General features: G+C 38.5%; 1 protein-coding gene across 1 annotated transcript in view; it reads right to left on the reverse strand.

The window, feature by feature from the left end:
• Window positions 1–6,979: 6,979 nt before the first annotated feature.
• The window catches only part of IFT122 (intraflagellar transport 122), a 2,412,356-nt gene continuing 2,407,147 nt past the window's right edge, over window positions 6,980–12,188 (reverse strand). The window contains exon 29 of the mRNA XM_044078630.1: window positions 6,980–8,253. Within this exon, the coding sequence (XP_043934565.1) occupies window positions 8,164–8,253 (90 nt within the window). The 3' untranslated portion in view covers window positions 6,980–8,163. The remainder of the gene's footprint in view (window positions 8,254–12,188) is intronic.

Genomic DNA, 12,188 nt, shown 5'->3' on the forward strand with positions numbered 1-12,188 from the left:
TCATATGAGTAAAAGGGGGGGTCATAGTGAATGCCACTGAGTGTAATAAACTACACTGGATTATAGAGCTAGCAGCAAACCATCCACCAGGGTTGAATACATGTATACCTTTAAGACCAGCACTTAAGAAAAGGAGGGCAGTGAGATGATTGGTGGTTGTGTTTTAAATGCATTTAAATAGACTTTATGAATGCTGTTTCATTGTCTGATGAAGGGTTATACTGTAAGCGCTCTCAGTGTTATCATCATTTTACCTGATTTTTTTGGAATAAAAGTTAATACAGCCTGTTTGGACTCAACTGTTTTCTTGGATTTACATTGTTTTTTTTTTTGGTAAGCGAGTCCTTAAGGACAGGTAGAGAGAATTTTTATTCACTTTTTTTTTAATCTGTTAGCATGTGCTGCTTCACTTTTTTCTTATAAAGGTTTGCTAGATGTGCACTACAGGTCAGCTTTTTCCAACTCAATACCGTCTAAGTACAAATATAAACTCTTTTAATCTCTTTCCTTATCTTGTTCATTTGCTAATAACACTGAGACCTCATATTCTCCGTTTTAGTCATGGATAAAAATAAAACTTGTAACTGTTGCTTTTGCTTTATTTCCTTTATCCCAAAGTAGGTTCTTAAACATGGTGAGAATTATGTAACTGATAAGGTATCATCTTTCTTATTAATTTAGGTTTTTGGTGATAGACTCAGGACTTCAAGGGAGACTACTACGGAATCTGTATAAAAATTATTTTTTGAGTCTAGGTACCAACACAAGTGTCTTACTAATGAAACAACTTGGACTTTTTGCAGACTTTATTACAAAAGCCTGTTTGTTTCATGCAATGTCAACCCTACTATGAATATAGTTTCTCTAGAGCAAGGCACTATAGACCAATATGTCTGTACTAATGTTGTTTCTTGTCTTAATAAGTTCATACTAGGCTATTGATCTGTGTGGATCTTAATATGCCTACCCTTGTATGCCTATGGCAGTTTTTAGTTCTTATATTGTGGCAGGTTTAGCCACCCGGCATTGTGAATATTGGCTCCAGGCAATGGTCACTGTTCATGTGATATGCCAATTATATGTATGACAATGGGGGTAAAAGGGCGGTTGGCGCCAATTTTGCAAATGAATAAACCAAAGGCAGGCAGAGCAAGAATATGTTAGGAATTTTTTGTTGCCTCTATCCATGAAGGACATGGGTGCTAAACTGGGGATGAATTTGAGTTCCCCATACAATCATCCAAATTACATATGAATAGAGCAAGAGAAGTACTTTGCTTTATGTGGAGTGGAAGATGGTTCCATAGAAGAGGTATTCTCTTTGATACATACCTATCCCTCCAATATGTTATATTTATATTGCAAAAAATGATTGAGATCCTTCATTGGGTGCTCATGCTACCACTGGACTGACACAACTGGGTCTGTTGAGACTCTATATGCAAGCCAGGAGCTGCCTCTTTGTAGCCTGTATGATATTGACAGAAGGGACAAGGCTTTGAGATGGTCTGCATAGTTTTTATGATTTATGCTCTTAGTTTTCTTACTGAGGAAGTATTATGGTCATTCTAGTTGTGATAAGTGATTGGACAAATTACATATTGAAAGGGGCATTATATTCAATGACTGGCTTGACAGCAGAGTACAGCAGAATGTCATCCTTGGACCTGGACACCTTACCGTTAGATATAAGCTGTATGATAAGAAAGGACTTCCGTATGATAGCGGATACATGGTGATCAAGGAAGGACAGTTCATTTTCGATATAGTTTCCCAGATCCATGACTACAGAAGAAACTTTCAGTGGTGTGTTGCAAATGTGATAGTTATAAGGGAAGTCATGCTTGCCAAAGGATATAATTATAAATGTCTTGTCCTTTACTTTTAATGTCTGGTTAATTATGATTGTGAGAAACAAACTGTAACACCCATAGTGGCCCATAGGAGGTCAGGTCATCCCTGGTAAATCTGAATGCCAAGATTAAATCTCCTTTGTACAAGCTATAGCAAACTGAAAACAAATTAAGATTAGCATGTCTCTCCCAGTATGGCAAAATTCTTATGGGACATTTTTGTTTTTGTCAAATATTTCTGAATTCTGTCAAGTTTTTGGATATCACCGATTAGTACACATAAAAAATGATGCACAGTACTTAGTTTGGGGACTTATCACAGAGGTGTGCAGCGGGAGCATTACTAAACGCTGCCTTGATGAAACACTATACAATATGGTTTCCACAATACAAAATGCCTCCTGTCATCACCTTGGTACTGACAATGATATTTAGTTTGTTATTGATGGCTACCACCAGAGTTCTAAATTGTGTGATATCTGCCAATATAATTTTGTTTTAAGCATAATGGCAGCTAGTACTGTTGGTACCAAAATGCATAACCATTGCTTTTTTATTGTTAAAATGAAAATAGCTGGTGTTCACACAAGCATACAAATCATCCAACAATCTTTGAAGGTTAGCAGGGTCACTTGCATTGGAAGCCATGGCACCAATTTTAAGGTCATCTGCAAATTTTCCTAACCATATGTAATTGTCATTGGATGTGGTTTGCTTAAACGTGTTAAGAAGATAGGGGCCATACACTAAACCACAGATACCACACACATACAGAATTGAGTTAGTCACTTGTTCTAACCTGGAAGGATAAACTATTTAACCAGACTAATGCTTTCCACAAGAAGATACATATACTACCACCAAATTAAATATAGTGAAATTGTCAGACTGTTCACAAGACATTAGTCTACTTGGCAAACATGAGGCTGTCTAAACAGAGAGGAAAGAGACCCTTGAGTTACAACTGTAGAGCACAAGGGGGCAGGCCTGTTGTTGTTAAATACTCTGTCTCTACATAGAAGAGCAAAGAGTCATATAATTTGCCTTTTGTTAAAATAAGCATTATTTTAAAAAGATAATGGACAAACTTTTCCCTAATGGATTTCTACTGCCTTACTCATCTGCCAAAAATATCAAAAGATTGCAACAAATATCAGAATGGCTACTAAATGTCTTTGTGCAACTGTGGGAGTGAGAACCTTGTTACAAAAACACTGAGAAATAAACATGAGAGGTAATTAAATCAATGTGAGACCTTGGACAGCCCCCTTTGCCCTTGTGGAGGACTACTGAGATTTATTGATACTTATCCCGCAGAGATTGTGTATGAGGCCTGTTATGTTTCACAACCAGTGAAGGATCCTCTTAAATTTCAGGCAAAAAGTTGTAATTGCGTTGAGACTTCATTTAAAGGAGGATCGTTCAGATAAAATGTGGTTGGAGCAAAAGTCAAGCAAGGACTTCCCACTCCTACCTTTGCAGACAGGGTCCACCTAATTTTGATGGCTAATAACAGGTGCTTTGACAAAAATATTCCAGAAAAGAATTACAAATAAAGATATAATGCACAATTTAAAAACAGGAGAAAGTCTGAGCTGTCAAAGATAGTTACATTCCTGGTTGGTGAGCACCATCACTGACTCACATTTTGCAGTAAAAAAATCAACCAAGGCAAGTGGAAGGCAAGAAGAAGATGAGCAAAACTGTATGTGACTTTGTGCCATAGTACCAAGCATGCACATACTGTATCTCAGAATAGCACAGTTAACATTTTCCAACTGGAAGACAGCAGGTATGAACCAGCTACAGCATAATAAGGAATTAGTGATAATGATTCAATGCAGAAAATGTAATATTTTTATGGTTTAACTCCTACAATAGGAACCCAAAAGGTGCAACAAAACCAAGAACCTCAGAAAGCACAGCCAGGAAACGTCACCGACAAGAACAAGTAGATGAATCCTTTATTAGAAAATGGCAATACACGTAAAAACAAGCGCTTTCGCTCGGTAAAATACCAAGCTTTTTCAAGTTAATCTTGCAGTACAATTGATCTGTATATATAAGGAAGTATAAAACCATGTGGTTTATCTGATTAACTTAATTAGTTCAATTAAAATGGATACCACTTCCTGTTAAAAATAATGAACCTGACCAAACCAGCATTAGAAAGTGTATACGATGAATAATAATAAAAATGTGGTAAAAAATTATTATTAAAATATTGACAAATGCATACAAATAGTTACAAATTGTCTAGCCAAAATTAAAAATATTTAAAAATATTTACGTTCTGACAAATTGTAACAGAAGACACATTAAATGTTCATGAAAATATAAGAATATTGGAAATATTCAATTAAAGAAATTGAATATAATGGTTAAAATTATTTAATGCTTGTGTTTGTCCAATAAAGTGGTAAAAAATGTGTATGGAGTCTTTGTAAAATCATGTAGTCACCAAATGTGAGTATGAGTAACAAAAAAATCATCACAAAGCCAAACAACCCAGGTAAAGATAATAAATAAATAAATATGTGCATACATATGCATACACTAAAAGGTGCTAGTACATTTAAATTAATATTGCTATTTCCTAGTCTGAACTAAGTCGGACCAAAATTGGAACTATAGGCGAGCCATCCTCAATTTAAGGACGCTGCTAATATTGATATAGTCATTAAGCCCCGGTGGTTTACCAGCATCCAGTCTTAACTGCCATAAAAGTTCTTGATATTCTAGTGTGGTCTCCCAATCACCACCTCTAGCATCTGGTATTACTTGCTCTAAAACCATAAACTTCAGTTCCATGTTAAGGCAGGATGTAGAATGTTTAAAAAAGGCATTAGTTTCCTTTTCTTTAGATATATCGTAGAAGTGTTCATATATTCTTTTTCTAAGGGGTCTCTCAGTTTTTCCTACATAAAAACTGGAACAAACTAAGCATACCGCTACATAAACTACCCCTTAGTTGCACAGTTGGAATGGCAAACAGATTTGAAAAGAAATTTTCTTGATGGAATATATAATGTCGAGTCGTTAAAAATGGCATTACATTGCCTACAGGCACCACATTTAAAAGTGCCTGATTTACAATAACATTCTGCAGGACTTAAAAACTCTTGGCTTAATTTCTCCAAGTCTTTTGGGTTTCTAATACCACGACAGGAATAAACCCCATTCCTAAGTCAAAGTATGGTTAAAAGTTCATGAATTTAGCATTGTTTCAGTCTTTCATGTTAGCCAAATGTGCTCTTTGCAGCACCCACAGCATGCTCAGAATTGACTCCTGCAATTCGTATGGAGTTACATGTATTGGTAGCATATATAAATAAGACTGTAAATTCTCTTTTATGAAACCCATTGCTCCTCCTACTACTGGAGGTGTCTGGGTACCCCTCTTCCACACTGCCCTCATTTCTGCCTGCAGATCTTGGTATTTGATGATTTTGTATCTCTCTGTATGTAAGATAATCACTGGGTGTAGCAATTTCAATGCTCAATGCTACTTTTTCTTCTTTTCATGGACTACTATATCTGTTTTTCTCACATCTATTTTTTTTGAACTGTTGGTAATAGTTGATCCCATGCAATAGCAACTTCATCATTCTCTATTATGCGTTGTGGCTCATGTTTCCAATGCTTCAAAGCTATTTCAATATTGTAACGTGTGCAATATCCCCAATGCAACAGTCTTTTTACATTATTATGCCTTTTAATATACAGACCTTCTGCCATTAGTGTATCATACCCAGCAACAAGATGTACGACTCTTTCCAGTTCTGTTGTACAAAACCTGCATTTGTCTGTTTCTCCCACATGCTCAATGCACTTTCTAAACCAATGTGTATGTAGTCCACTATCCTGGGCCACCAATATTAACCTTTCATCTTTTGGTTTAAAATTTACCTCTCTTTAACCATTCCTGTGTCAGATCCTGATCAACAAGAGGATGTTCCAGGAGTTTTCTGTATTTGCAACTATATTATGGCTTTTGCACATTTCTTGCCTTCTCATCTGATTCTTCTCCTTATATACTTTCTTTTGTTTTTTTGATACATTCAGTTATTGCCTGATTTCTGTCGACTTCTGATTTGGTTTCCATTCCTGTTTGACACTGATATGCTTCTGCTAAACTAAGCAAGGAGGTAATCTCAGACTTGTTTTCATGTCCCACATGATGTTTTCGAAAGCCATCTCAATAACAATGCTGCAAAGGTATGGGTGACATTATTCTTAATATATGATTAACCTGTATGAATAAAGTTAAGACTAATTGGACTATACCTCCTATTGTCTTACTTGCAACTGTAGCCTCCACCCCCCCCTCCCGAAACAAAATCATAGTAGTATACTTCAAGCAGTAAGTACCCAGCAAATATCTGAAAAGCACAGCCAGAGGTTCAGCTGTCTCTTGTCCAAATGTTTTTGACAACTTATAGCTAAGTCATGTTACTTTGGTACTTGTTTATTTTGAACGATCCACCTTGCATGGCATATGTTAATTTTCCACAGTCCCTTCTGGGGTTCTTATATCTACTTCCATGTAGTGGTCTTAATAACTTTTACTGTAGATACTAAGTATGCACACTGGTCTTCTAATCTAATGTTGATAAGCAAGTTAATTCCATTTTTAAATTATATTACTCAAGAAAAATTCTGTATCACTGGCTTTGTGTAACAGTGCACAACTCCGTGTCTGTCTTTGTCCTTAAAGACTGTCAGCTTCTCTCTATCACATTTCCACGTAAACAGAAGCTTAAGCAGATAGGGGATGTAGTAAATGGTTACTTTTTTTTCTTCTTTAACAAAACATATATTTTTTATTAGCTTCTGCATTTCATAACCAGTCTAAATGGATTTAAAGTATGGCTTTATGCCTGCAGGGTCATGCTTAATTAACACCCACTGTTGTGTAATTACGGCAATGCAACACAAACCCTTTCGTATGTTATGACATACATCTGAATGGTTACTTGTACGGTACATGCAAAAATTAGAAGACTGATATTATTTCTAATGTTTAGGTTAAACAAGATTCCCTCTTCAGTACCTTCAGTCTGAGCTCAATAAATTATTTTACTAGCAAAGTAACTTGAATATTCAGACAAGTGCATAACATGAGACAAAGTCCAAAAAGTTTTATTGAAATGTGTCTTAGCTTACATATGCAGTAGTGAACACTCATATATTACAGTAGAAAAAAATAAGTAAATGCTTGGAAAAATATGACAGAAGGCAAAGCTATTTACCATTAATTCACTTTATAAGAATCTTGAACTTTGTTTAACAAGCTCATAAAACTATATTTTAGAAGATGAATATGGCTGATCCTGAGTATATTTACACATTACTTGTATACCATTTCTAATAACCTGGATATGTAAAGCACATTGAATTATTTCACTTCCTAATATGGGGAAAATACACAGAATATAAAATCAAATTCTCTTTCATTATATTTTAGCTTAGAAAACATCGTCCGGTTACACAGTGTCACCCTAAATCCTGAGAATGTGTCTATTATATTTAATTTCAGATCACCTCTATATTTTTGTTAAAAATAAAATGTGTTTGCACATATAGATTTGATAACCCAGAACAAATTCTCTTGAGATGTCAAAAAGAAACTGCCTTTACACTATACATTTTACAAGCAGCATCCTGCAATATATTACTGCCAGAAGGAGTGCACAACTTAAATATGCCCATGTTTATAAAGCACAAATCCTTCTATAAAAATTCAGCTGTTTGTATCAAAACTTTACACCCACCCCATAGCTAGAAAAATAATCTGCTAAAAAGTTCACATTACAAATAAATAACACAAAAGGTAATATTAAAAACATGCTAAAGTTTGTGTCAACACATCTGAATTTATTAAGTAAGGTTCTTATATAAAAACAGAATATGGCCAGAATGTAAAAATAAATGGATAACAAAAAAACTTTTGCAAACAAGTCTGTATATAAATGGTTTATAAAAATATATTGTTCTGATGTAGCAAATACATCTGTACAATTAAGTGTTTTATAGTGCTTTCTTATAATGAGCGCAGTTTCCACTACAATGTATTGAAGGCCTATTGATCATATGGAATCCTTATTTCTTTGACAAAATCATGTCACCCTTTGGGGAAAAAAATATATCATGTATACTAAGAAAAAAAATGTGGTTATGTGTGGTGCATATCATGTACATTTTAACCATATGGATGAAAAAGCTGACGGGAACTAGAAAATGGCTGTTAAAAAAGAGGTATTTCTCCAAACCAAGCAATTGATCACTGATGTAATCATGACCAAAAGCTTCATTGGTTACCATCATCTACAGGTCTGCGACAGTATGGGCAACAATTATGCTGGAGTACAAGCAATTCATAGTCTTCAGTGTGGAACATCTGTGTGGAGAGAAAATAAATGGAATTATTTAAGATTGTAAAAGAAAGAATAACAGCATAATCATTCTTATTAAGAAATAGTAGGCATTGCTTCATTAAGACACATGGATTAACTGCTAAAAAGGAAAGTTGTGTACTTAACATAATAATCCGTGTCATCTGTCTGGTTCAAACTATGAGTACTAGATCCAACATTGGCCAATTCCTTTAAAATTTGAACTCACCAGACTCTGCCAACCTTACCCACACCTTCCCACACATCATCATAATTCTCAGATCAAGTTTGGCCCATGACAACCACTTCCAACATAGACTAAAAACTTCCCTAACCAAGGAGGACACAGGACCTCCACTGACTGGTCATCACAGAAAGGGAGGACCGCCATACCAACAAAGGCTGGGGCAGGAGAGGGGGAGGTGAACCAGATGGAGACAGACAACATGGATCTATCCAAGCACTCAAAAAGCATCTTATAGCCCAGCACTTGCTCAGACCTAATAGCAAGCACTAATACACCCTGACACTGATTGCCCAGCAGGGCAAGGCTCTTTATTCATCCCTCACCAACCAAGTGACTAAGCAGCTCACCCTATACTCAGGCATGACCAAACAGCAACTTCAGGTGCACTCTCCAGTCCAGCTGGTGAATCTGGGTATCCTGAGGCAATGTTACAACTGCCTCATGTACACAGACAACCCTCTCCTCCTACCACAAAACACTAACATATGCGAGAGATGCAATTATACAGCCAAAGTGGAAGCTAATCTGTCTCCACCCAAGACTGGAACAGACAGTCAAGAGGAGAAGGTTAACACTTGCACCACAACTCCAGTCGCACACAGACCTACAAAAACAGCACTGGCAAAAAATACACATAAATACACAAAATCAAACTCGGAGGCTCTAAATAAAAACCTGCAAAAGCATCAGAGACCTCCAAAGCAGACACCCAAACAACCTGCACTTCCCGTCACAAACGAGACAACACATATAACACAAAATCAGTGTGCCGCACAATCACAGCCCTTAAGGTGAAATGACATACCTAACACACTAGTAATAGCTGACTCTATAGTCAGGCACACTGACGTCCCACTCACTAGGCTGGACAAGCAGAAGGTTACTGTTAGCTGCCTGTTGGGAGCCAGAATCTGCCACATAACACAAGCACTCGGGTCAGTCCAGAACAAGTACAAATATGACTCTGTCATTGTTCATGTTCTTGTGAATGACCTGAGACTTACCTCCCTGGACTACATGAAAAGAGACATGGAAGAGCTCTCTGATCATGTAGCCCAGGCTGGTATGACCCTGACCCTGAGTAGCATCCTGCCCTCACCAAGAATGATACCTCAGTATAAAGAAAAAAATGATCAATTTCAACAACTGGCTAAGCTTCTGGTGTCATTCAAAGGGGATCCAGTATCTGTCAGCCTGGGACAACATGCTAGACAAGCCACGTTGCTTCGCAAGAGACGGATTGCACCTGTCACCCCCTAGGCTTTCTAATACTGCCCAAGGCTCTTGCTGCCCCCATAGTACCTCCGTAAACAGCACAATTACCAAAAAACTGAGGGTTATGCTACTCAGTGCCAGGAGTTTAAATCTCAAAATGTATGCACTCGAAGCACTCCTCAGTATGGAGAACATAGACATCTGTGCAGTAACTGAAACCTTGTTCAAGGCTCCAGAGAGCACCCCAGCACTACCAGGCTACAACTCATACCACACATTTCGGCCACAGAACATGGACCGAAACACAAAAGGAGGGGGTGTATCCATATTCATCAAGGATACCTACACCTCCAGGTTAGTGGGGCAGCATGATACCTCTGAGATCATCCATGTGCAACTAACATCGGGCAAATCTGCAATGCAAATTGTGGCCTGCTACAGATCACCCTCCATGACCCAGAACCACCACTCCACCTTTCTGGAGACACTGGAAAACATGAAGGTCCTACCGATCACCCTGATATTGGGCAATTTCAATTACCCTACCATTCACTGGGAAAACTACTCGAGTACAAATTCCCAGGCCCAGCACTTCCTGGAATTCATCAACTCAAACACCCTGGATCAGCTGGTAAACTCCCCTACCAGAGGTGAAAACATATTGGACATGGTCATCACCAACATGGGCGACAGGTGTTCCACACTGGAGGTCAACCCGTCACTGGTTAGATCAGACCATAAACTAATCACTCTGGATGTCCACACCCCACCACCACCCCCAACTAAGGAAACCACAGTACAAAACTTTCTAAAGCAAACTTTACCTTACTTAAGACATAGGTGGTAAGTTTCACAGCCCCCATGCTAAAGGATAACACTGCCCAAGATGCAGAAACCTTTACAAATGCACTCTATGAGCACCTACAAGGATGCATGGATCGTGCCATCCCTAGCAAAACCAAGACTCACTCCTCTAAGAGGAGGAAACCAGTTTGGTGGATCCCTGCAATAAACAGGCTATACAATAGAAGGAGGAAACTAGTGCAGAAAAAAAAAGCAAATCCCAAGAAGGAAAGACATCCCTGATTAGTATCAGTAAGAAACTAAGTTCCCTCATGAAATCATCCAAGGCTAACTTCGAAAGAAAAATAGTCAAGGATTCAAAAGATAACCACAAAGCCTTCTTTAGCTATGTTAAGAATCTAAGTGGCAACTCGCAGATATGCACTGAACTAGTGCAAAATAGCACAAAATATACTGAACCTACTGATATTGCCAACATCCTGGCAGATAGATTCAGTGCAAACTTCACCCCCCTCTCAGCTCCAAAAGGGCCCACAACAATACTGGAAAAGTGTAGTGTCCCAAAAATCACAGAGACACAGGTGAAAACAGCCCTTTCAAAAGCCAAAAACACAGCGTCAATGGGACCAGATGGTGTGGTGTCCCAGGCTGCATCTTGCACAAACTACAGAACGAACTAACCCCCCACCTATACATGCTGTTCAACCTCAGCCTCTCCACAGGCTACATGCCCATAGAATGGTGCACAGCAACGGTTATTCTTCTCCACAAAGGAGGGGCCACAACTTACCATGGTAACTAACACCCCATAAGCCTGACTAGCCTGGTCTGCAAGGCTATGGAGCGCATCATCATGGAACTCATTAACAAAGACATTGGGAACCTCCAAACACTTGATCTGACCCAGTTCGGCTTTGTTAAGGGCAGATCATGCTTACTAAACCTGGTTGACTTCTTCGAGACAGTCACCAAGGCCATAGACGAGGGAAAGGTGGTTCACGCAGCCTACCTTGACCTCGCCAAGGCTTTCGACACCATTCCCCACTCAGGTATTACAGAAAAACTCACCAGCCTGAACATAAACCCCTACGTCACGAGATGGGTTGCCAACTGGCTTACAGACAGAACTCACACGGTAAGAATAGTGGGCTCCAGGTCTGACTCTAAACCAGTCACAAGTGGTGTCCCGCAAGGCTCGGTCCTGGGACCCCTACTGTTCGGCATATACTTCTCAGAAGTACAGGCAAACACAGGAGGACTATGGCTAACCAAGTTCGCCGATGACTGCAAACTGGGAGCTATAATTGACTCTCCGGCTGACACGGACATCCTCCAAAAGGGCCTTACTGAGATGGACATCTGGTGTCAAAGTCATGGCCTCAAGCTAAATGCCAAAAAATGCATTGTCATCCCGTTTGGGAAAAACAAAACCCACGAATTACCACATAGGTGGCAGCCCCCTTAATACAGAAGAAGTAATAAGAGATCTGGGGACCCAGGTAGATAGTAATCTCTCCTTTGACAATCATATTGCCAAAGTAGTTAGGAAATCCTTCTATGTGGCCCATTTAATTACTAAAGGGTTCGCATCTAGAAATAAAGAGGTTATAGTGCCCCTCTACTCGTCACTCATTAGATCCATCATAGAGTACAATGCCCCATTTGGGATGTACC

This window comes from Protopterus annectens, chromosome 7.part1, assembly GCF_019279795.1.
Source record: "Protopterus annectens isolate FY-2018-M chromosome 7.part1, PAN1.0, whole genome shotgun sequence".
In the NCBI taxonomy this organism is placed as follows: Eukaryota; Metazoa; Chordata; order Ceratodontiformes; family Protopteridae; genus Protopterus; species Protopterus annectens.